At 40.6% G+C, this 25282-nt stretch overlaps 1 protein-coding gene across 1 annotated transcript in view; it reads left to right on the forward strand.

The window, feature by feature from the left end:
- BPGM (bisphosphoglycerate mutase) overlaps positions 1-20587 on the forward strand; it is a 32418-nt gene extending 11831 nt beyond the window's left edge. The window contains exons 2-3 of the mRNA XM_082847075.1: positions 223-884; positions 18306-20587. Of these exons, the coding sequence (XP_082703201.1) occupies positions 284-884; positions 18306-18484 (780 nt within the window). The 5' untranslated portion in view covers positions 223-283 and the 3' untranslated portion in view covers positions 18485-20587. The remainder of the gene's footprint in view (positions 1-222; positions 885-18305) is intronic.
- Positions 20588-25282: the final 4695 nt, after the last annotated feature.

A 25282-nucleotide genomic window follows, 5' to 3' on the forward strand; every position in this document is an offset into this window, starting at 1 on the left:
AACAGAAAATTTGTCAACTAACTAGGTTCCCTGTACTTATCTGTAGACTCTGCCTGTATGTGCCACAGTATGTATGAGTTGCCAGATGTCTGATGTCAAAACGGTTCAAGGAATCATTCCAGTGTGTTTTAGAAACTGGCTGTTGAAAAGTTGTGCTTCCACCCCCAGGTAGTTAGTTGAATGAAGAATATAACTTATACTTTTTGTTTCTTCTCTTTCTAGATGTATTGCTGTCACTGAACACTGGCCCATTGGAAAGCACTAGAGAAGCTCAGCCATCAGTATGTCCAAGTACAAACTGATTATGTTAAGACATGGAGAGGGTGCTTGGAATAAAGAGAACCGTTTTTGTAGCTGGGTGGATCAGAAACTTAACAGTGAAGGAATGGAAGAAGCTCGGAACTGTGGGAAGCAACTCAAAGCGCTAAACTTTGAGTTTGATCTTGTGTTCACATCCATCCTGAACCGGTCCATCCACACAGCCTGGCTGATCCTGGAAGAGCTGGGGCAGGAGTGGGTTCCCGTGGAAAGCTCCTGGCGTCTCAATGAGCGTCACTATGGAGCCTTGATCGGTCTCAACAGGGAGCAAATGGCTTTGAATCACGGCGAGGAACAAGTGAGGCTGTGGAGAAGGAGCTACAGTGTGACCCCACCGCCCATAGAGGAGTCCCATCCTTACTACCACGAAATCTACAACGACCGGAGATATAAAGTGTGCGACACTCCTTTGGATCAGCTGCCACGATCCGAGAGCTTAAAGGATGTTCTGGAGAGACTCCTTCCTTATTGGAATGAAAGGATTGCTCCTGAAGTATTAAGTGGTAAAACCATTCTGATATCTGCTCATGGAAATAGCAGCCGGGCACTCCTGAAACATCTGGAAGGTACCATCTTTATGCTACTACTTACTGAAGGTTGCTACTGGGCCTTAATCTAGAAAGGAACTGGTTTCTAAGCTAATAATGCACAGTTTACGTAATAGACTTTCCTTCCCTATTACCTTTTGCCCTTTCAGTCTTTTCAGGATCCTTTTGTTTTATCAGTCAAAAATCCTGGGCCTTTTACATTCGTGTTATCTGAAGCAGTGATTCTCTAACGTCAGCAAGCATCAGAATCACCTGGAGGGAGGGAGCGCTGGGACCACCACTGGTTTCTGGCCGCACCCTTGGAGTTTCTCAGTCTATAGGCCTGGGGTGTGGCCCAGTAATTTGCGTTTCTAAGGAATTTTCAGGTGGTGCTGATAATGATGCTTGGGCTTCTCCAAGTGCTTGAGAACCACTGATCTAAAAGATTCTGTGGCTTTTGTTGTAACAAGGTAAGAGGAGGCTAGGGAGGGAAGAAATTTTTGTAGAAATGGTATGCAAGGTAAGTTTTTTTTTCTTTTGAGTCTTTCAAGTTAAGTAAAATCATATAGACTTCAGTTTTGCTCCCGTTCTTCCAACTTTAAACAATCATTGCTGTGTTTTCAGACCTAGGTTTCCCGAATAATTGTTTTGTTCCAGTCTTCTCTTTGTTCCAGACCAGGCTTAGTCATCGACTGGGAGAAAGTTCAGGAGAAGGAAAATAAAAAGATGGCTTATTGGAGATAATTAGTAGCCTTAATTTTATTTTAACTCCTTGATGTTATGTTCTAGAAAGTACTGTGTTGTTACCTTCCTCTTAAGTAACATGAACTAAATGAACTCCTCTGAGGACTTGAGCTAACCAGTTTTGGGCACCAGTGATTGCACAGTGACACCTTCAGGGGGTTTCTCCCTCCCCTCTCTCCCTTCACTAAATAATCCCGGACGGTTGTGCGTTTTGAGTGATCTGCTCTGTCTGGTGTTTTCCTGTCTATCGTCACTGTCAGCAGTCAGCCCACTGGCATTAGAATGCATTTCTCCAACATTCCCTTTTCATTCTGCTTTACTTTTCTATATGAGGCTGTGAAAAATGAAAAAGTTGACCTTGCACATGAAATAAGTGAAAATAGGTTATTGTTAACAAAATGAACTGATCTTTATAAGATTTTAATGTAAACCTTTTAGCATGTGTTTTTTTTCCCCCTAGTTTTTATAACATGGCCAAGAGCCAAGTCATTACTCATATACCTGACCTCCATTCATTGTGCAGAGATCTAAAATCTACAGGCTTTATTGGCTATTTAAAACATCATTGGCCAGACATGGCACTTGATCTGTTGGTGTATGTGTATATATCTTATTTACTCAACTATATAAATGGTATTATTCTTCCTTGTTCAGAATAGTCATGTATTTGATTAAATATCTATATATAACTTCATCATTACTGGATTTATTATAGTACTTTATTGTTTGAAGAAGAGTTGAAGCTCCTCTTAGGACAACAACAAACTGAAATTCAGAATTTCAGAGTTTCTGCCAGAAGATGTATTCTCTGTCTCCATGCTAATTCCTTTTTTCCAGAGATGGGACTTAGATCTCTTTGTGGCCAGATTCCCTTCCCTTAAGAAAAGGCCATCATCTCCTTCAGGATCCTCTTTTCTTCCCCATCTCAGCTAGGAAATCCTCCTTTTAAAGACAGTTTCCTGCTGGTTAGTACCATTTACCCATCTTCAGGTTTAGAGCACTAAGATTATTCTGCAGCCCTGACCATAGCGTATTCTAGATACCCCCTTCCATTAGTGTGTTGGTAACTTAACCACTTGTTACTGTTATTTTTGAAAGAAATAGGAAGGTTTAACAAATGGTGGTGAAGAAGACTGCCACCATTGTAGGGATGCAGGGGAAACTGCCTGTCGAAGGCAAGGTAACACATAGAAAAGCTGACTATCTATATTTGAGGGAGGTTTTGAAACCATTAATAGTTTATTGAAAAACAATCAAATGGTATAGCTGCTTGGGAAAACAATCTGGCAGTTCCTTGATGGTGACACATAGAGGTACCATATGATCCAGCAGGTCCACTCCTAGGTACAACCTGTATTCATTTCCTAGTGCTACTGTAACAAAGTACCCAAAACTGGGTGGCTTAGAAAAACAGATAATTGTCTCACAGTTCTGGGAGCTGGAAGTCCTAAATCAAAGTATTGGCAGGGTCCTGCTCTCTCTAATGACACTAGGAGAGAATCCTTTCTTGCCTCTTGTAGTTTCTGGTGTTTGCTAGAAATCTTTTTTTTTTTTTTTTTTATGGCCATGCTGTGCAGCATGTGGGATCTTAATTCCCTGACTGGTGATTGAACCTGTGCCCCCTGCAGTAGAACCACTGGACTGCGAGGGAAGTCCAGAAATCTGTAACGTTTCTTGGTTTGTAGATGCATCAGTGCAACCCTCCATCTTCACTTGGTGTTCTCCCTGTGTGTCTCTTCTTCTTGTCCAAATTTTCCTATTTATAAGGACACCAATAATATTGGACTAGGGCCTACCCCAAGGACCTCATTTTAACTTGATTACCTCTCTAAAGACCTGTTTCCAAGAAAGGTCACGTTCTGGGGTACTGGAGGTTAACTTCAGCATATCTTTTTGGGGGGAATGCAGTTCAACTCATAACAATACCTAAGAGAAGTGAAAACATATGTCCACACAAAAACTTGTACACAAACCTTCAAAGCAGTATTACTCATAACAGCCACAGGCACAGTGTGGAAGCAACCCAAATGCCCATCAACAAGTGATTAGATAAGTTAAATGCAGTATGTCCATACAATTAAATATTATTCTGCATTTAAAAAAAATGAAGTACTGACACGTGCTATAACATGGATGAATCTTGAAATCATGATTACATGAAAGAAGCCAGGACTTCCCTGGTGGCGCAGTGGTTAAGAATCTGCCTGCCAGTGCAGGGGACACAGGTTCGATCCCTGGTCCAGAAAGATCCCACATGCTGTGGAGCACCTAAGCCCGTGTGCCACAACTGCTGAGCCTGTGCTCTAGAGCCCGCGAGTCACAACTACTGAGCCCGTGAGCCACAACTGTTGAAGCCCGCATGCCCGGAGCCCGTGCTCCATAACAAGAGAAACCACCACAATGAGAAGCCCGCACACCGTAACAAAGAGTAGCCCCCGCTCGCCGCGACTAGAGGAAGCCCTGCGCACAGCAAAGAGGACGCAACGCAGCCAAAAATAAATAAATAAGTAAATTAATTTATTAAAAAAAGAAAAGAAAAGTCTGCCCTGTTTAAAAGAAAGAAAGAAAGAAGCCAGTCACAAAGGATCACGTATTGTAGGATTATATTTGTATAAAATCTCCAGAATAGGCAAATCTATATGGACAGAAAATAGATGATTTGTTTCCTAGGACTGGTGTGGAGGGGAAGAGGGTGGATTGAAGAGTGACTGCTAATATGTGCAGGGTTTCTTACTGGGGTGGCGAAAATGTTCTAAAGTTGACTGTGGCGATGGTTGTACAACTCTGAACATGCTAAAAGCCATTGTATACGTTAAGTGGGTGAATTGTATGGTATGTGAATTATCTCATTAAAGCTGCAAAACAATTTAACCAATGAGATTTAAAGATGAAAGGATTTGACATTGGCCTAGAAAGCAATAGTTGAGGGCAAATACGTGGAAGTGACAGATAACAAAGGAGATATGCATGGATGTGGAGTATAGAATAAAGAAAAGAATTAAAACACAGCTTTGACCAGAAATGTGTTTACAGGGGTTACTGAGAAATAAGCAGGCATTTATCCTCAGGCTTCATTTAACTTTTCTTCTGAAGGTCTTTTTTTTTTTAATTTGGATGTACAGAACTAAATTAACTTTCAGAGATTAATGAAATAGAAGCGACCTTAAATTATAACTCCTGTCCCTATCACTATAAATAGGCTACGCGGTACGCGGGCCTCTCAGTGTTGTGGCCTCTCCCATTGTGGAGCACAGGCTCTGGACGTGCAGGCTCAGTGGCCATGGCTCACGGGCCCAGCCGCTCCGTGGCATGTGGGATCCTCCCGGACCAGGGCACGAACCCGTGTCCCCTGCATTGGCAGGTGGACTCTCAACCACTGTGCCACCACGGAAGCCCCTAGAAAATGTTTTTACTTGGGGGATAATTGATTTAAAGCAGTGGTGTTTATGCTGGAAGAGGTAAATTGTACAAAGAGTAGGAAGTATGTGTAGAGAAAGGTGTGAGGCTGGCAGATGCCTGAAGGAGAGGAGAAGGGAGGTGAATGGGAGGGAGACAGGGAATAGAAATGGTAGGGCTGGTGGCCAGGGAGGATGGCAGACATTCAGGGAAAAAAACTGGCAGAAAAGTCAGAATATACCACTAGGCACAAGCGAATAGCTGGGGAAGCAAATGAAGTGGAGTGAGGATTGCGGTTTGTCCATAGGAAGACATAAGAGTGGTTTGTAGTCTCAGCTCAGCCATCCTGGGGAGGAGAACAACTTTGTTCCCTTTTGGCCTATAGTACCCCCTGGTGCTACTGTTGTTAAGATTCATCAAATTCTTTGATGTTGCTAAGATTCCCTGTACTAACTTCCATGCCTCACATGGAAGAATTACTTCATGTGCCTGAAATAGACTGGACTAGATTTTAGGATCACATCATACATTAGTTGTCATCTTTTGTTTTAGGGGTCCTCTAAAGGCCAATCTCCACTAATAGAATTCTCTTGCAGTGTGTACTGAAAAATTAGATCCAACTATTCTATGTCACAGCTCTAAGAATTAAGCATAAGTCACTTTCCCAAAGATCAGAAGAAATAGTGTATGTTATTTCTCCCATCATTTCTGTTAATTTAGTGAGATTTCAGCCCTTTTAAAATTTATTGTAGATGTATATGCTCACTGGAATAAGAATACTAGCATCTGTCCTCTTTTCTTGCATGTCTAACTTTTTTAATGTTTATTTTTTATTTATTTATTTTTCTTATTAGTCATCAGTTGTATACACATTAGTGTATACATGTCAATCCCAATCTCCCAATTCAGCTGACTACCACCACCACCACCACCACCGCTTTCCCCTCTTGGTGTCCATACATTTGTTCTCTACATCTGTGTCTCTATTTCTGCCCTGCAAACCGGTTCATCTGTGCCATTTTTCTAGGTTCCACCTATATGCGTTAATATACGATATTTGTTTTTCTCTTTCTGACTTACTTCACTCTGTATGACAGTCTCTAGATCCATCCACGTCTCTACAAATGACCCAGTTTCGTTCCTTTATTATGACTGAGTAATATTCCATTGTATATATGTACCACATCCTCTTTATCCATTTGTCTGTCGATGGGCATTTAAGTTGCTTCCATGACTTGGCTATTGTAAACAGTACTGCAATGAACATTGGGGTGAATGTGTCTTTTAGAATTATGGTTTTCTCTGGGTATAAGCCCAGTAGGTGGATTGCTGGGTCATATGGTAATTCTATTTTTAGTTCTTTAAGGAACTGCCATACTGTTCTCCATAGTGGCTGTATCAATTTACATTCCCACCAACAGTACAAGAGGGTTCCTTTTTCTCCACACCCTCTCCAGCATTTGTTCTTTGTAGATTTTCTGATGATGCCCATTCTAACTGGTGTGAGATGATACCTCATTGTAGTTTTGATTTGCATTTCTCTAATACTTAGGGATGTTGAGCAGCTTTTCCTGTGTTTCTTGGCCATCTGTATGTCTTCTTTGGAGAAATGTCTATTTAGGTCTTCTGCCCATTTTTGGATTGGGTTGTTTGTTTTTTTAATATTGAGCTGCATGAGCTGTTTATATATTTTGGAGATTAATCCTTTGTCCGATGATTCATTTGCAAATATATTCTCCCATTCTGAGGGTTGTCTTTTCGTCTTGTTTATGGTTTCCTTTGCTGTACAAAAGCTTTTAAGTTTCATTAGGTCCCATTTGTTTATTTTTGGTTTTATTTCCATTATTCTAGGAGGTGGATCAAAAAATCTCTTGCTGTGATTTATGTCAAAGAGTGTTCTTCCTATATTTTCCTCTAAGAGTTTTCTAGTGTCCGGTCTTACATTTATTTGAGATATTTCTTGTTTCTTGAGGTAGGCTTGTATAGCTGTAAACTTCCTTCTTAGAACTGCTTTTGCTACATCCCATAGGTTTTGGATCATCGTGTTTTCATTGTCATTTGTCTCTAGGTATTTTTTGATTTCCTCTTTGATTTCAATGATCTCTTGGTTATTTAGTAATGTATTGTTTAGCCTCCATGTGTTTGTGTATTTTACGTTTTTTTCCCTGTAATTGATTTCTAATCTCATAGCATTGTGGTCAGAAAAGATGCTTGATATGATTTCAATTTTCTTAAATTTACTGAGGCTTGATTTGTGACCCAAGATGTGATCTATCCTGGAGAATGTTCCGTGCACACTTGAGAAGAAAGTGTAATCTGCTGTTTTTGAATGGAATGTCCTATAAATATCAATTAAATATATCTGGTCTATTGTGTCATTTAAAGCTTCTGTTTCCTTATTTATTTTCATTTTGGATGATCTGTCCCTTGGTGTAAGTGAGGTGTTAAAGTCCCCCACTATTATTGTGTTACTGTCAATTTCCTCTTTTACAGCTGTTAGCAGTTGCCTTATGTATTGAGGTGCACCTATGTTGGGTGCATATATATTTATAATTGTTATATCTACTTGGATTGATCCCTTGATCATTATGTAGTGTCCTTCCTTGTCTCTTGTAACATTCTTTATTTTAAAATCTATTTTATCTGATATGAGTATTGCTACTCCAGCTTTCTTTTTGTTGTTGTTGTTCTTGTTGTTCTTGTTGTTGTTGTTTTGCTTTTTTGCAGTACGCGGGCCACTCACCGTTGTGGCTTCTCCCGTTGCGGAGCACAGGCTCCGGACGCGCAGGCTCAGCGGCCATGGCTCACGGGCCCAGCCGCTCTGCGGCATGTGGGATCTTCCCGGACCGGGGCACGAAGCCGTGTCCCCTGCATCGGCAGGCGGACTCTCAACCACTACGCCACCAGGGAAGCCCTCCAGCTTTCTTTTGATTTCCTTTTGCATGGAATATTTTTTTCCATCCCCTCACTTTCAGTCTGTATGTGTCCCTAGGTCTGAAGTGGGTCTCTTGTAGACAGCATATATATGGGTCTTGTTTTTGCATCCATTCAGCAAGCCTGTGTCTTTTGGTTGGAGGATTTAATCCATTCATATTTAAGGTAATCATCGATACGTATGTTCCTATGACCATTTTCTTAATTGTTTTGGGTTTGTTTTTGTAGGTCCTTTTCTTCTCTTGTGTTTCCCGCTTAGAGAAGTTCCTTCAGCATTTGTTGTAGAGCTGGTTTGGTGGTGCCGAATTCTCTTAGCTTTGCTTGTCTGTAAAGCTTTTGATTTCTCCATCGAATCTGAATGAGATCCTTGCCGGGTAGAGTAATCTTGGTTGTAGGTTCTTCCCTTTCATCACTTTAAGTGTATCATGCCACTCCCTTCTGGCTTGTAGAGTTTCTGCTGAGAAATCAGCTGTTAACCTTATGGGAGTTCCGTTGTATGTTATTTGTTGTTTTTCCCTTGCTGCTTTCAGTAATTTTTCTTTGTCTTTAATTTTTGCCAATTCGATTACTATGTGTCTCGGCATGTTTCTCCTTGGGTTTATCCTGTATGGGACTCGCTGCGCTTCCTCGACTTAGGTTGCTATTTCCTTTCCCATGTTAGGGAATTTTTCTAGTATAATCTCTTCAAATATTTTCTTGGGTCCTTTCTCTCTCTCTTCTCCTTCTGGGACCCCTATAATTCGAATGTTGTTGTATTTAATGTTGTCCCAGAGGTATCTTAGGCTGTCTTCATTTCTTTTCATTCTTTTTTCTTTAGTCTGTTCCGCAGCAGTGAATTCCACTGTTCTGTCTTCCAGGTCACATATCCATTCTTCTGCCTCAGTTATTCTACTATTGATTCCTTCTAGTGTTTTTTCATTTCAGTTATTGTATTGTTCATCTCTGTTTGTTCTTTAATTCTTCTAGATCTTTGTTAAACATTCCTTGCATCTTCTCGATCTTTGCCTCCATTCTTTTTCCAAGGTCCTGGATCATCTTCACTATCGTTATTCTGAATTCTTTTTCTGGAAGATTGCCTATCTCCATTTCATTTAGTTGTTTCTCTGGGGTTTTATATTGTTCCTTCATCTGGAACATAGCCCTCTGCCTTTTCATCTTGTCTATCTCTCTGTGAATGTGGTTTTTGTTCCACAGGGTGCAGGATTTTAGTTCTTCTTGCTTCTGCTCGCATGTCTAACTTTCAAGAGTTCATGTATGAAGGCTTCCTGTGGTACTTGACAAATTCTTAACCTAAAAGAAAACATCCTATTGAATTTGGATACTGACTTTCCAAGACTCCACATATTAAGTGAATCTCCCTTACTTTAAGGGGAAAATATAGATTTTTGTTTTATAGGAAAGATTACTGGCTAATTTATTTGTGTGTATGTGTTTACTGTGTTAAAAAATGTCATAAAATGTAACATTTTAATTGTCAATTTATTTTTATAGTGAATTTATATGACTACACACCCCCCTATTTTCTGGTTAATACCTGTTATCTGTTGCAATTATTAACAGCATCTCCTTTCACTTTCAAAAGTGCCCAGCTTGGAGGATTATATGGTCACGTTATAAGAAAGTTAGCTTTCATCTGTATTAAGAATGAATCTTTGAAATGGGTGTGACCAGATTGCATATTCCCTATAAATATGAAAGTTGCTAAATTCTTTGCATTGATTACAAAAGTAAAAATGCATGTCGTTGTAGACTGATCTGATTCCTAGTCATGTTTTCTAGATATGTTTATGTAAGATTCTCCCATATAAACAGGATCTTTCAAGGAAGTGGGCAATTTTTCCCCATATTGTCCTTAAAATGCTTGATAGACTTCAAGCATCTTACCTTCTGCTAGTGCTAACTGATAGAATCAATGACAGCATACTGTCCTATCATAAAAATACTTTATTGTAACTTTGAAGGAAGAATGATGACCCAGTCACATAGCTAATTAAGAAATTGGTCTACCCTGAAGTCTCCAAGTGCCTTAAGATCTTTGACTAAGAGTATACTAGTGTTACTAATTTACTCTAGATTGTATGTACCTCAGCAGTGGAGAGTGTTGTTAGTTCCTTAGATGTTATTTTGTTTCTCAAATATTTGGTGCTATGATTTTACCCTATAGTCAGTCAAGTCCTGCCTGACACTTCTTCCATTTGTGGGAAAGAAGACAGATGCTGTTGAAGGAAAATGAAACCCAGACAGACCTCAGATGGCTTAGCCATGATCACGTTAAGTATTTGGAGTCATGAACTCCGCCTAAACCCAGTTCACTGAGTCTCCACACACAATTACCGCCTGGGCTGTTTTGTTTTAAATTTTTTCTAAAAAGTAGCCCTTCTGTTGATCTATTCTGTTCGGAATAGTACGTTGTGAGAAGCTGAGTCAAGAGTATCTTTGGCAAGTAAACCATAAAAAGGTAATTTCATGCAACTAATTGAGTCTTACATTATTATTGCTTTTACCTTAACATTGTGGTCTGTGAATGACACTTCCTAGTATAGCTATACCAGGTGGCCCTTTTTTGAGTGTACACTGTGTGCTAAATGCAGTTCTAGGCATTTTGCATATGTATCTTGTTTCTTGTAGGAACTAGAACAAGTCTCTGAACTCACTGGAAAGCTATGGTTCAATATTTTGACTTTGTTCAATACTTTGTTTTACTCTGCTATTTAATGTAGCTAAGTCATGTTTTTTAAATTTCATTTGAGCAATTGTTGACTGTTTGCATTTTATTTTGTTTGTTTTGTTTTTTAGATTCCACATATAAGTGAGATCGTACGGTATTTGCCTTTCTCTGATTTCACTTAGCATAATGCCCTCTAGATCCATCCATGTTGTCACAAATGGCAAGCTTTCTTTTTTTTAATGGCTGAGTAATATTGTATATATGCACCACATCTTCTTTATCCATTCATCAATGAACACTTAGGTTGCTTCCATATCTTGGCTATTATAAATAATGCTACAGTGAACATCGGTGTGTGTGTATCTTTTTGAAAAAATTTTTCTTTTCTTGGCTGCAACCATATGGCTTGTGGGACCTTAGTTCCCTGACCAGGGACCGAACCCGGGCCCTTGACAGTGGAAGTGCAGAGTCCTAACCAGTGGACCACCAGGGAATTACATGTATCTTTTTGAATTAGTGTTTTTGTTTTCTTTGGATAAATATCCAGAAGTGAAATTGCTAGATAATATGGTAGTTCTATTTTTAATTTTTTGAAGAACCTCCATACTGCTTTCCATAATGGCTACACCAATTTACAATCCTACCAGCATTGCACAGGGTTCCCTTTTCTGCACATTCTTGCCAACAGTTGTTATTTGTTGTCTTTTTGATGATAGCCATTCTGACAGGTGTGGGGTGATACATCACTGTGGTTTTAATTTGCATTTCCCTGATGATTAGTACTGTTGAGCATCTTTTTTATGTGTCTGTTGGCCATCTGTATTTCCTCTTTGGAAAATGTCTATTCAGGTCCTCTGCACATTTTTTAATCAGGTTGTTTGGTTTTTTGATGTTGAGGTATATTAGTTCCTTGTATATTTTGGATATGAACCCCTTATCGGATATATCATTTGCAAATATGTTCTCCTATCCAGAATGCTGCCTTTTGGTTTGTTGATAGCTTCCTTGTCTGTGCCAAAGCTTTTTAGTTTGGTGTAGTCCCATGGAATGCTTTACTTTTAACTTGATAGTAGTTCTTAATCCCTTCAGAATAAAGAAGACTTAAAACAGACATAAGAAATATTATATAGTGAGAAAATTCCTGCTTAAAAGACTGCTTTACTGATTTGTGGCAGCATAAACAATTGCCTAACAAGTCCGGATTACAGCAGGGCCCACCTCTTGCCAAGCACCACCACGAACACTCCTAACCCAGGCGTAGTGTCTAACAACACCCTGTTCCTTAGCACTCCAGACAGGTGTGTGTTTCTTTCTCTGCTGTTGGCGTAGTCACTTCGTGTTTGTTTCCTGCCGGCCCACATTGAAGGAGAAGCCAGGTACTGAACTGAAGCACTGGATGTAGTCTGCATCTTGCCAGCAGAAGTGGATTGTTTAGTCTGGGTTCAAGAAAGGACTAGGCAGGGCTTCCCTGGTGGCGCAGTGGTTGAAAGTCCGCCTGCCGATGCAGGGGACACGGGTTTGTGCCCCGGTCCAGGAAGATCCCACATGCCGCGGAGCGGCTGGGCCCCTGAGCCATGGCCGCTGAGCCTGCGCGTCCGGAGCCTGTGCTCCGCAATGGGAGAGGCCACAACAGTGAGAGGCCCGCGTACTGCAAAAAAAAAGAAAGGACTAGGCAGTTTCAAGTTTGGAGTAAGAGTGGCATGCAAGACAGACTTGACCTCTGAAGAACTGTGTGCAGCTGCACATATAACAAGGCAAAGAAGTGACAAGGTGAAATTAGAGACTCGAGGAAAGGTCAGCTGGGACTTGCTGTGGGAATGGGGACTGACCAGTCAGTCACCTTTGGTATTCTGTAGTGGGATATTTTCAGAAGTAGCAGTCAGGCCTCTCTACTGTGAAGCAAATGCTTATCTAGTGGTGTGGCTAAGCTTTCTCCTATTATAAGTATAATTGATTTATAGAAACCTTCATTTTTAAAAGTTGTAGGCCACTTAACTATAAAATTAGATGTAGAATGGATTCTTCTCTCTACCTTATTCTAAATTAGAATCATGTTACATGATTCAAATAACCCATTTCCAGTTGTTCCCCAGCCAGTCTTTAAGTTGTACATGGATACCATTCAAACCTAAAAGAATTATAATTAAAAATAGGTAAGCCATATATGAAATTCAGAATCTCTCTGTCAGCTCTTATTTTGGCAATAGAAGAATACAGTACTCTTATCACAGATCACCCAGCAGTGGGGTTTGGATTGTGACTAACTCAATTGGGAAAGGGAAGCGGGGCATGGGTGGAACCTCACAGCTGAATGATTTGATCGCAGCTGTTTTCCTCTCGCTCTGTCATCCTCAAAAATAAGCATTATGGAATTGGGGTTTCCTCTTGTCCTGTAACAGATTTGTCTCCCTGAACATCTTTCCTCCTGTTTCCTGATATTCAAAGATTTTGAGCACACAGTTTGGAGAACACCAAAGAAAATATATAGAAGACAAATTTAATTTGACTTTTTTTCTTAATAAGGTAATAAAGGAAACACAATCTTTAACCAAAGCTTCAACAGTAAAGGACTAGATTTAATTTGAAAGCTCAGAGAGTTCAGATTCATTCATTTCAGCTATGTGCCAAGGGTCCATTAAATCAGGTACTGTACTATTCTTGGTACAGGGATACAGCACCTAGAGTTGAACATACAAAGTCCTTACTTTTGAGGAGCATACATCTCCCTTTTGATTTCCTTCTGAAACTTAGCTGGTACTGTACCTCCGAGAAAGTCCTCAGAGTGCTTTCACATATAGGCTTTAGGCATTAGCGTTTCTAGTTAACATTTTATTCCTAATAGCCTTTATTTGTAAGAAGTAGATTCATATAATACATATAGTTGTGATATTGGATCATAAAGCTAAATCATTTCTGGATCCTATCAGCAACACATGATAGAATTCCTTACAGTAGAACAAACATTTACTAAAGTCTTGCAGCATATAAGGCACTGTTTTGAGAGCATGGGTGACACAAGGATGTATAAAACATGGTCCCTTATAATCCCGGTGGGAGAAGTGAGCATTTGCTCAGCCACTTCTAACAGAAGGCGAGTGGGAGTGCTGTATATATGTGCAGTGATCTTAATTACTGTCTGTGGTTCCTGTTCCTGCTACAGTGACTCAGGGGAGTCGTCGAAGGTACAGATTTGACTTTCTGAAGTTAGTCCTGTATGCAGAAAATGAAGTTGTTTGAATTTCTTCCTATTTTGGCTTTGAGCTACTCCTTTGACTTACCACCAAATTTTCATTATTTCTTATTTAAAATATCCCAATCATTTAAATGGATAGCAGTTAACTCCCAGACGCTCCTACATGAAGATTCAAGAATTAAAGACAATGGTTGGGGGTTGGTGAAGAGGCAGTGATAGAGATGGGTTGATGCAGGATTAGATGTTTCCCTTCAGAACCTTCTTGGATGCTGTATCAAACAATCTAAGCCATTATCAGAGGATGTGATATCTGGCCATGCGTTTTAACTTTCATATGATGTTCCAGTTAATGAATTTGTAATACGATATTACATAATATAGTATCGATTCAGGTTGGTTTAATCCAATGCAGATGCATTTTTCTAGCCTTAGGAGTTCTGCTTGCTTAACTCTCTTAGGACAAAGAATGTGGCTTATGCCAAAACTGAGTAATGAGTAATGGCTTCATTGTGGTTTTTCCTCATTTGCTATTTTAAAAAGCCAGTCGCTTAAGTCTCATTGACTGATTATTAACCAGTCTAAGTATTTTAAATATTTGGAAGTAATTAGTCTGCTGTGTGAATGGCTTGAGTAGTCATTAAAGTGGAATGTCAACTTTATTTATTGGAAACATTTCTATTTTTGTTGAGCCCTCCTTTCTTTACAAGTGAAACATTATAGTTCTCGTGGCCTTTGTTAGTTGGCTCTTCCATTTGGTCCCACACAAAAGTGGGTTTTTATCTAAGCCTTAGGCATGAACTTGAGAGTGGTTCTCTTAAAGAAAGGGCTTGTTAGATCTGGTTGGATCTGAGGCCATGGTCAGATGAGTTCCATGTGTGCCCCTCTCCCCCTGCCAAAGACCCAGAACTTTTTTCTGAGGTCACAGGCTGCAAACCCTCAACCTGGCCCATCATGATCCCAGTGTGTTAGGTATTTCAAGGGGATCAGACAAATCTGTTGATCCCTTTACTAGTCTTGAAAACATGAGAACACTTGGTGCTGGTGTCCAGTTAGCACCCAGCCCTTCACAAGTGCAGAGCATGAACACAAACATTCTCCTCTCTCCTTATGCTGTGGTGGACATAGCCATAGACAAGTCAGACGACCAGAGTTGAAGTCCTGGAATTTGGGAATTTAAAAAAAAGGTCTAATTTTACTATCTTAACAGTCTGGTGACTTGAAGAGTTTTATTTAACTTCTCTGGATCTGTTTAGTAGTTTTTTAAACAGCTTTCTTGAGGTATAATTCACATGACATACAGTTCACCCATTTAAAGTGTTCAGTTCAGTGGCTTTTCACAGAGCTGTATTTTCACAGAGTTGTATATTCACAGAGTTACCCATCTATCACCACAGTCAATTTCAGAACATTTTCATTACCCTCAAAAGAAACTCCATACCTAGCTATTACTGCCCAGTCCTCCCATTCCCTCTGGCCCTAAGCAACCCCAGATCTATTTATGTCACTATAGATTTGCCTATTCTGGACATTTCATAGAAATGGACTCATACAATATGTACTCTGTGACTGGCTGCTTTCACTTAGCATAATGTTTTCAAGGGTTGTCAATGTTTAGCATGCATCAGCACTTCTTTCCTTTTTATTGCCAAATAATATTCCATTGCATGGATCTGCCACATTTAATTTACCCACTCATCAGTTGATGGACATTTAGACTGTTTCCATCTTCTGTTATGAATAATGCTGCTGTGAGGGTTCGTGTACGGGTTTTTGTGTGGACATGTGTTTTCATTTCTCTTGGGTATATATATATATACCTAGGAGTGAAATTGCAGGGTCCCATGGTAATTCTGTGCTTACCTGTTTGAGGAATTGCCAGACTTGTTATCCAAGGATTCCACAGGATTTTATACTCTTAATTTTACAGTGTATTAGGATTTCAGTTTCTCTATATCCTTAGCGGTCACCTGGCTCTAAACCACGTGCTGTTGCATTCCTCTCTGGCTATCTCCAGGGGATGTGGGTGGCAGCTACTATGCAGCCAGCTGACAGATCTGACCCGGGAGGGTCCGAGGGCTTTTAGAATCCCAGGCAGTCATCTCCCAGCTAAACAGCTGGCTGTCTGGTCTGAATTTATCTGTTCTTGCCAGCTTTAGTTTGGGATGGTAATCTTGTGTAGGGTTGCAGTGTGGGGATGGGGGCTTGGCAGGGCAAAGGAGTGTTTTAGTAGCCTACCCTTTAAATCTTCTACCTAGAAGAGAATTCGTAGTACAGAAAGAAGAAGCACTTGTTGGGCTATACTTTCTCATGTATGTTCTCTTGTAAGTCCATTCCTCCTGCCCCACAGGGTTTGTAATAGTGGTAGAGAAGAGTGTGTGTTTCTTTTTTTAATTAGACAGAGGCAGTGGAGGCCCAGAGAGGTTACTTACCTAAAGTTATATATTATACTTGTTAGTATTTGGAAGGGGACTAGCAAAGGAGGAGATGGGATGTGTACTTAGAATAGACCCTGACTTCCAAGTTATGATCCTTTCCATTGTTTCATAGCTGTTTGAGTATACAGCTTGTGCATAAGAGTGCATAAGGCAGCTCTTCTGAACCTAGAAATGAGATTCTAATAAAGAACCACCCCAGCGGCTGAGGTCCAGCGCTATGATTCTGTGACTGGTGCTCATAGTTATGACCAAAGTTAAAATGACACAGTGCATTGATAACTAACTGCTACTAACTTATTCTGCCATTCTCACCTTCCAAGATGGACCCTTGCACTCCCCTCAGAACTTGCTCTGCCCTGGGTCCTTTCTATTAATAAAGAACAGAAGTATATGGTTAGAATTTAGAAGTCTATATAATAAAATTGTGTTTTTAAAGTAGATAATTTGAATACTTTCAGTCACCTTTTAATTGGCTTAACTCCATCTTTTTAGGTCTCCTCCCTTCTCTTTGCCCATTTTGAACTCAGAGGAACTTGAAAGACATTGTGCACTAGTTACATACACCTGCGTTTCAGTCTAGGCTTTGCTATTTACTGCCTGTGTGACCTTGAGTTGTTTGCTTAACCTCTGTGTGTCAGAAATTGTTACATGGAAAAATAATGGTGCATATCTTCCTAGGATTGCAACGGTGATTAAATAAGTTAATACACATAAAGTGCTTAGAAGAGTACCTGGCATGCGGAATGTACTCAGTACATGTTAGCTGTTTATTGTTTTTTAAAAACACTCATAATAATAGAAACCTTATCACGACCACTGCTGCTACCATCCTTGCTACAACTCCAGCTCTTCTGGTCAAAATTAAACAACCTATGATTCAGGTTATCTATTTATTAAAAAAAATTTTGTGGGAGCGCACTGTACGGCATGTGGGATCTTAGCTCCCCGACCAGGGATCGAACCTGGGCCCTTGGCAGTGAGAGCGCGGAGTCCTAACCCCTGGACCACCAGGGAATTCCCTGATTCAGGCTATTTAAAAAGAACTGAGGGAATTGCCTGGTGGCCCAGTGGTTAGGACTCCATGCTTTCACTGCCTCGGGCGTGGGTTCAATCCCTGGTCAGGGAACTAAGATCCCGCAGGACGCGCAGCATGCCGAAAATAAGTAAGTAAGTAAGTAAATAAATAAATAAGTAAGTAAAATTTTTAAAAAATAAAAAAAGAATTGAAGGTGATTTGTCCATTACACATACCTTTCTCTCCTAGCAGTTGGGCTGTTAAGGGACAGCAGGAGAACGAGACCTGTTTACAAGGCATGTCAATCAACCTTCTTTTGATTCCTCTTGATTGTATTTCCTGAGCACCTAGGGGAGAGTTCCTCCTTGACTGGGTCTAGCCCAGGGCATCCCATGCTCACTCAGTGTTGGAAAACCAGCCACTTTCTAATCAATTGAACTAGATTTTGAGGTTAATTTTAGCCAGCCTGGGGGCAACATATAAAAGGAAAAAAACCGGAAAACCCCCCTAGTTCACTTTCAGATTTTTCAAGATTGATTTCTGTGGAAAACCAGTAACACACATGTGAGCATGGAGAGAATAATTTTCATTTCTTTAAGATTTAGATAGGAAACAACCAGGAACAGTTTGCCCCAAAAGGTATTTACTGTCCCAAGATTTAATGTAATTTGAATTTCTGTCTTAGCTTTTTTTTTAAAAAAAAAAACTTCTGAGGGACTTCCTTGGTGGTGCAGTGTATAAGACTCTGCGCTCCCAATGCAGGGGGCCCAGGGTTTGATCCCTGTTCAGGGGACTAGATCCCACATGCTGGAACTAAGAGTTCGCATGCCGCAACTAAGGAGCCCGCCTGCCGCAACTAAGACCTGGCACAACCAAATAAATAAGTAAGTAAATAAATAAAACTTCTGGGACGCCCTTGGCTTCCAGCAACTATAGCTGGAATCCCTCACAGTACCTGGTGTGGTTCCAAACATGCAGTTAATATGGGACTAAGTGAATGTGTAGTTAATTAAGTAAACACAGCTTCCTCCTGGGTTGTCTTTAACGCCTTGCTCCTCCCTGTCTTAATCTCCAGGTATCTCAGATGAAGACATTATCAACATTACTCTTCCTACTGGAGTCCCCATTCTCCTGGAACTGGATGAGAACCTGCATGCCGTTGGACCTCACCAGTTCCTGGGCAACCAAGAGGCTATCCAAGCAGCCATTAAGAAAGTAGAGGATCAAGGAAAAGTGAAACGCGCTGACAAATAAAATCTTTCCCACGTGCTGGCTAGGGATAGCTGCAGAAGGAGTGGTATGCGGTGTGTTATGGGTGCTGAGCTCACTTTTTTTTTTTTTCTCCCCCGCTGATTTTTCCTGATTTTTCCAGATCTAGGCTGTGGGGTAGAGTTTGTATAAGTAACTAGGTAACTTATGTTGGCCCAGATAAAGGCTTTAGGATGCCTGAGTGCTAATGTCATAAGCCTTATGCGTTAGCCCCTGCCGGCCCCGTTTGAATTAGTCACTAAGTTAGTCACCAGTGGGGCTTAATCAATGTCATAAGTTTCCAAGATGGGGGAGCAACAAGTGGAGGTCAAGTTCAAGGTATTCCTCATTCAATAAATCAGTATAGAGTGACCACCGACAGGCACTACTCACTCCAATAAGTAGTTCACAGTTATATTTACTGAGACTTTCTAGGATGATAATAAAGGGCATTAGATAACACACTATACTTAAGTATTTATTACTAGTCTTTTCCTCTAGGGAGAGGGATGCTTTGATAGGTTAAGACCAGAGGCCCATTAAATGGGAGAGTCATGGATGGATTCCTCCAAGACAGCCAACAACAAACACCAAGGCCCTTTGCCTCATGACATTTGGTGGAATTCCTCTCTGGCTGCTAGAATTAGCAGCATATAGACAGCTATAGCTGTTCGTGTTCTCTTTTTGTTTTATTTTTGTTTTTTAAACTTTAATTTGGGGGTCTTTAAAATTAATTTAAAAATAAGTTCTGTGACTGAAAATGGTACCATCCCAAGAATTTCCATATGATTCATAAATATTAAGTATAGGCTGCTGAATTATTCTCTGCTCTTATCTTCCTATAACACAAAGAGTTGTACTTATTTCAACACATAGACATGCCTAATTCTCTAAAAATTGAAGGTCAGGTCGGGGGAAGGTAGAATATAGTGGGTGTAATTTTATTCACTTGAACAGGGGAAATGGTATATTCGCACTTGTCATGTACATTTGTTCTTTATCTGCGGAGGGCAAAACATTATGGTACGTAGTCTGTAGTATTCAGGGTAGGCCACAGACAGAATTGACTGCTTATCAATCTTAATGATATAGGATGTTTTTAGATGCTGGAGATAGGTAAGTGATCATTTCTTTAAGCTACTGCCTTATTTCAGAGCAAGTGACATATATTTCAGTGATAAAGTCATGTAAACAATTTACAACTATAAAAGCTGTTACAGATATCACCAGTTTTTCATGGTTTTCCATTGGTGGATTGGTTTATTTGTATCCATTTGATAGTAATACTGTCATTAGAAGGAAACTAATTCTAAAACCCTTGCTACTGCTTGCTTGGTCTCTACTGATCCTTAAATCAAGACTTAGAGCATCAGCTGAAAAGAAGAAATGAACCTAGTTTGCTCACAGCTGGCTGCATCTGTGATGCATAAGGACATGGAACGTGGATGCTTGACGTTCCTGACCAACTACTGGCTTTTCTGCCGTAGTCCTTCTTTTCACAGTTCTGTTGCCTAACCAAATAACACTGTTTATAATTCAGAGATCAGGGCCAAGAATACAACTACCAGATCTTCCTAGAATTCCAAACCTATGGCTGAGCTTCAACTCAGACCATTTTTGAACAGCTTCATCTCTGGAATTGACATCTGAATTTTCCAGCCCAAGAAGTGACCATGTCTTAACACAGCTTAAGAGCCTAGAGTTGGATTCTTCCCTTGTCCTGCATCTAGATATCCACCTCCAGTGGACACCTGGCAGCATGATGTGCTCCTGCACACAGAGCTGTGCTCACACCCAGTCACTTTGGAATCTTACAGACTTCCTAAGAGAGGGATAATTTTTGCTGACACTTTCTGGTACAATTTGGTTTTTGAGATCTTGGCTGAAATAAATGAAGAGATATTTATGAAAACTTGCTGTAAAATTATTTTTAACGACTCCAGCACTTCAACCTTGAGACCACCTAGTGAATCTGTTTTCTTTGCATGGCTTACAAGGGATCCAGAATTTTTTTTTTTTTTTTTTTGCGGTACGCGGGCCTCTCACTGTTGTGGCCTCTCCCGTTGCGGAGCACAGGCTCTGGACGTGCAGGCTCAGTGGCCATGGCTCATGGGCCCAGCCGCTCTGCGGCATGTGGGATCTTCCCGGACTGGGACACGAACCCACGTCCCCCGCATCGGCAGGCGAACTCTCAACCACTGCGCCACCAGGGAAGCCCGGATCCAGAATTTTTGATGTAGGTATCTTGAAATCTGCCTAGCCTGCATCCTCATCTTGGCATCCTTCTGTACCACGTCAAGCTGGGACCCAAAAAATGGGGATTTTTTTAAATTTAAAAAATGATAGACAGCTTATCCAGAAATTTGGTCCTTGGAGAGGGCAGCCCATCCTGCTGCCAGGTTGGGCTTGCCCTGGAGCCAGTTAGACACATCTCTTTTGCCCAGGCTGTAATGATTGTTTCATGCAGGTCCAGTGTGGTAAGATAAGAGCCATAGCAAGATGCTACTCCTAGAGTTTTAATTTTTAAATATCTCAGATGAGTAGTGCATCCCAGTACACTCAGACTTTGTTTTTCTGAAAGAACAGAAATTCTGCCTCAGAAAATGGAAGTTCTTGCATCATCCAGTACTAATTTGAGCACTGAATTAACAAAGCATCCTCGGTTAGAGTACATAATGCGTGTATGTTTCCTTGATAAGATGTATGAGGCAAATTTCTTAACATGATCTGGCTATTTCCAAGCTCAACCAGATTCTTTCGCTCCAGATTTGCAGACTATTTCTCATCTTGGGTCATGACCACTTTTATTAAAATGCAGTCCCTCCATGTGCACATTAATGGCAGTGGTTATTTGTCTTCTGGCCTGGGAAGCCTGCCCAGGCTCTATAGTTTTTGTGAAAATGCTTTTTTTTGGTCAGTGTGTGAGCTGGTTAACCCAACTGCCCCATCGGACAGCAGTTGGGCAACTCGGTGGCCAGAAGCAGAAGTCCTCCTGATCGTGATGACAGTCTCAGGAAAGAGAAGCCAGAGGTCATGTACATTTCCCCCCATTCCTACTATGTAGTTATAGTTTTTTATTTTTCTGGCTCCTTTGTGTTTATGACAGAATGAGGTAGGGGAACCAGCTTTACTAGACAGAAGATTCATCATCCCCAGCGTCATTTTTAATTTATTTTTATGCTTTTACGTAAAGTGGCAAGCCTCTTTTCAAAGTTCATCTTTCCTCTTACCTGGAAAGTCTTTCATATGTTCAGATTGCCTCAACATTGCAGGCCCTGATCGTTTCTCCTGTTTTTGTCTTCTGCATGGTTGGATTTTGCAAGTTTGGGGCTCACTTATGTAACACTGTTCGTTGTATTAAATCATGCCTGGCCTCTCAGAAGATCTGGCTGTGACAGATGCCGTGTTATGCTGTAGCCTGATGGTTTCCACATCGGTCTGTGAGGGGACTTTGATCCCAAGGGGAATATGAAGCATCCGTTCTATAAGAATATTTTAATCATACAATCTCCCTCTAGTGACAAAGCTATTTGGCAAACTGTTAGGCAGAATTTAAGTCAATCTTTTTCCACAATTGGTGAAGTTTTATTTATTGGAGGATAATCTAGCTATGTAGACTAACCTTTAAAACATGGAACTTAAGTCCAAAAAAAATGAAAGTTCCTTAGACAGTTTTTTAAAGATAAGCTAGATTGTCATCAATACTTCCTATTTTCACATAATAGAGCCACATCTTATTTGCCATTTATTTGAGTTGGGGCTAGCCATTTAAGCTTATGCTTACTCTGATTTGACAGGAATATATATTTTTAAATCTTTTTATTATAAAAAAATTTAAACATCCCCGAAAGCTGAGAGTATAAATAACACAAAGAACACTCACCCATCAGCCACTATCACCTCATTAACCATTATGTGTATCTTCTCACACTGTCCACTGGATTGCTTTGAAACAAATGCCAAACGTCAAACAGGATAAATTTTGAAAAGGAAAAGACCTCAAACAATCTCAACCAGTTAAAGCAGAAGCCACCGTAATCTGTTCTAAATTTGTCCTCTTTGGTCCTCTCAAGAAACAACCATTGCTAAGTTGTCCAATTCGAGTCCTATATATAGGTGCATTATCTCTTGTTGCTATTTAAAGAGCTGTTAGTCTGTTCTGTGCGACTTTTGCGGGATAATTTGGGATGATATGGTACCGCTGATGTTAAATTCAAGTGTTTAAAGATGAAAATGTTCCTGAGACTGTTTTTAGGATGTAATTCTGAATCTCATAGATTTAAAAAATTGAGCAAATTTGTTGATGTCATTGTAAATTAGGTTACTCCCAATGGGAGAAGGGAGATAGAAAGTGGAGGAAGATAAAGAAGACCCCCGTGTTACTAGTTTTGAGCTGGAGATACCTGTAGGAATGTGTGTGCATTTTCCTCTCTCTTTCTTCGCAACGCCACCCCACCTTTCCCCCACCCCCCAACCCCAGCTCTGGCTCTGTGCTCTGAAAGGGCCTAGAAGCCATAACCTAGTAATAGCACACGTAGTTCCATTGATCTTGTTTTCTAAATACTGTTCCACAGACCCAGGCATGTTTGGGAAAATCGGTGATTCCAGGTTGGAGACAGATAAAGTACAAGGTGAGTTTAGAACATCTTGAGTCAGAAAAGAAAAAAATGCCCAAAGACTGGTGGGACACAAAAATTGGCTTCAATTGCCAAATCTGGGGCCGTTTGAGATGAAAGAAAAGAATAACAAGAATGGATTATAGAACATTTGTCTCAGTCTGTTCAGGCTGTTGTGACAAAACACCACAGACTGGGTGGCTTAAATAACAAACATTTCTCACAGTTCTGGAGGCTGGGAAGTCCAAGATCCAGGCACTGGCAGATTTAGAGTCTGATAAGAACCCTCTTTCTGGTGCTCAGAAAGACACCTTCTCGCTGTGTCCTCACATGGTAGAGAGGGAGGGGGCTCTGGTCTCTTCCTCTTAGAAGGACACTGTTCTCATCACGAAGGATCCACCCTCACGACCTCATCTAAATCTGCTCACCTCCCAAAGGCCCCACCTCCAAATACTATCACACCGGGGATTAGGGTTTTAACATTTGAACCTTAATTCGATATTTTAATTAAAAGTTATAAAGGATATTTTGGGGGCCTGAAAAATTTAAGGGTGAGGTGTCATTATGTCTGCAGCTCACATTAAAATGTTTGAGCCAACACAATTGCTCCTATATATTTAAAGAGACGCAGAAAGCAAATATAGTAAATGTTATAATTGATGAGGAAAGAGTTAATAATGTACTATTCTTCCAGCTTTTCTGTAGGTTTGACATTTTCCAAAATAAACCCCCCCCCAAATAAATAAAGTGACAGGAGAAAAAAAATTGGCAAAGAAGCAACTAAAACAACCTTGTATTAAGTACAGTCACTAAAACATGTTTCGCTATATGCAGTGACTGGATAAAGGTGCCTGGTTTCTATACTTTTTATTCTTGAAATCTCAGTTTTTGTTAGTAAAGGAAAAACTTCTTTGTATTGTCAAGAAACAAGTTGTACACTCATTTTTTTCTACTAGGTCTAGTGCTACAGTTATGTATCAGACAATTAGCTTCTCTGCTAATACAAGTCAAAAATAGGATTATGATTGCCATCACCTTGTAGCTGAACAAATAGAATTTCTCCTGATACAAAACCTTCTACTTTAATCTTTTAGTACCTTAGGATGGCATCCCTTCTTAATGCCACCGTTTGGCTCCTAAACTCTACTTAATCTCTGGGCCTCCGTTTCCTTCGATTTTAGCTCCTTGCAGTGGCCACGTCCCGTGTCCCTTGTGTCACTCAGCTCAGTGTCATCGCCCAGCTTGAATCCATGTGACCTCAAAGCAGCCATGATTTCTACTGCTGCTCCATGCTTCCTTCTACTAAGACTGCTGAGGGTCAATAGCCTGTAATGAATGCTTCTCATTGCCCAAAGCAGAAGTCAAATAGGTTCTGTTGGCACGAAAGATTGGCCTTTTATTTATGTTGTGGTTGACCACTTAAGCCTGAAGTCTATTCTTACTTTAAAAACAACGTTCACGAAAACGATCCTGTTTTCATGAAGGAAACTCTACCTTTTCAAGACGGCTTCATTTAATTCTCTGCAAAGCCAAGTTCTTAAAAACGTCAGCATAGACCAGAATGTGACATAAGCTTGTCTCCTAACAGCCAGTGCCTCATTTCCAGTTGCAAAAAACAGATGCCGTTTGACAGCAACTGCAGCTGAAGGAGCTATTTTTTTCTTCTTTTTATAAATTTATTTATTTATTTTGGCTGTGTTGGGTCTTCGTTGCTGTGCGCAGGCTTTCTCTAGCTGGGGCGAGCAGGGGCTACACTTCATTGCGGTATGCAGGCTTCTCATTGCGGTGGCTTTTCTTGTTGCAGAGCACGGTCTCTAGGCGTGCGGGCTTCAGTAGTTGTGGGCCATGGGCTCTAGAGCGCAGGCTCAGCAGTTGTGGCGCACGGGCTTAGTTGCTCCGCAGCATGTGGCATCTTCCTGGACCAGGGCTCAAACCCATGTCCCCTGCATTGGCAGACGGATTCTTAACCACTGCCCCACCAGGGAAGTCCAGAAGGAGCTATTTTGCTGCAGAGAGTTTACTCAAGAATTTCTCATGAATTCACTCTAGCCACACAGATACTGAAAAGGGCACATCCACCAACCACACTGTCCTGCATCCACTTGAGAGGAATCTTCATTTGATGTAATGCTGACCTAGATGGGGATTAAGACAGAGCTGGAGTTTGTATCAGTCAAATTAATTGCAT

The sequence above is a fragment of the Leucopleurus acutus genome (genome assembly GCF_964270905.1).
Source record: "Leucopleurus acutus genome assembly, chromosome: 9".
In the NCBI taxonomy this organism is placed as follows: domain Eukaryota; kingdom Metazoa; phylum Chordata; class Mammalia; order Artiodactyla; family Delphinidae; genus Leucopleurus; species Leucopleurus acutus.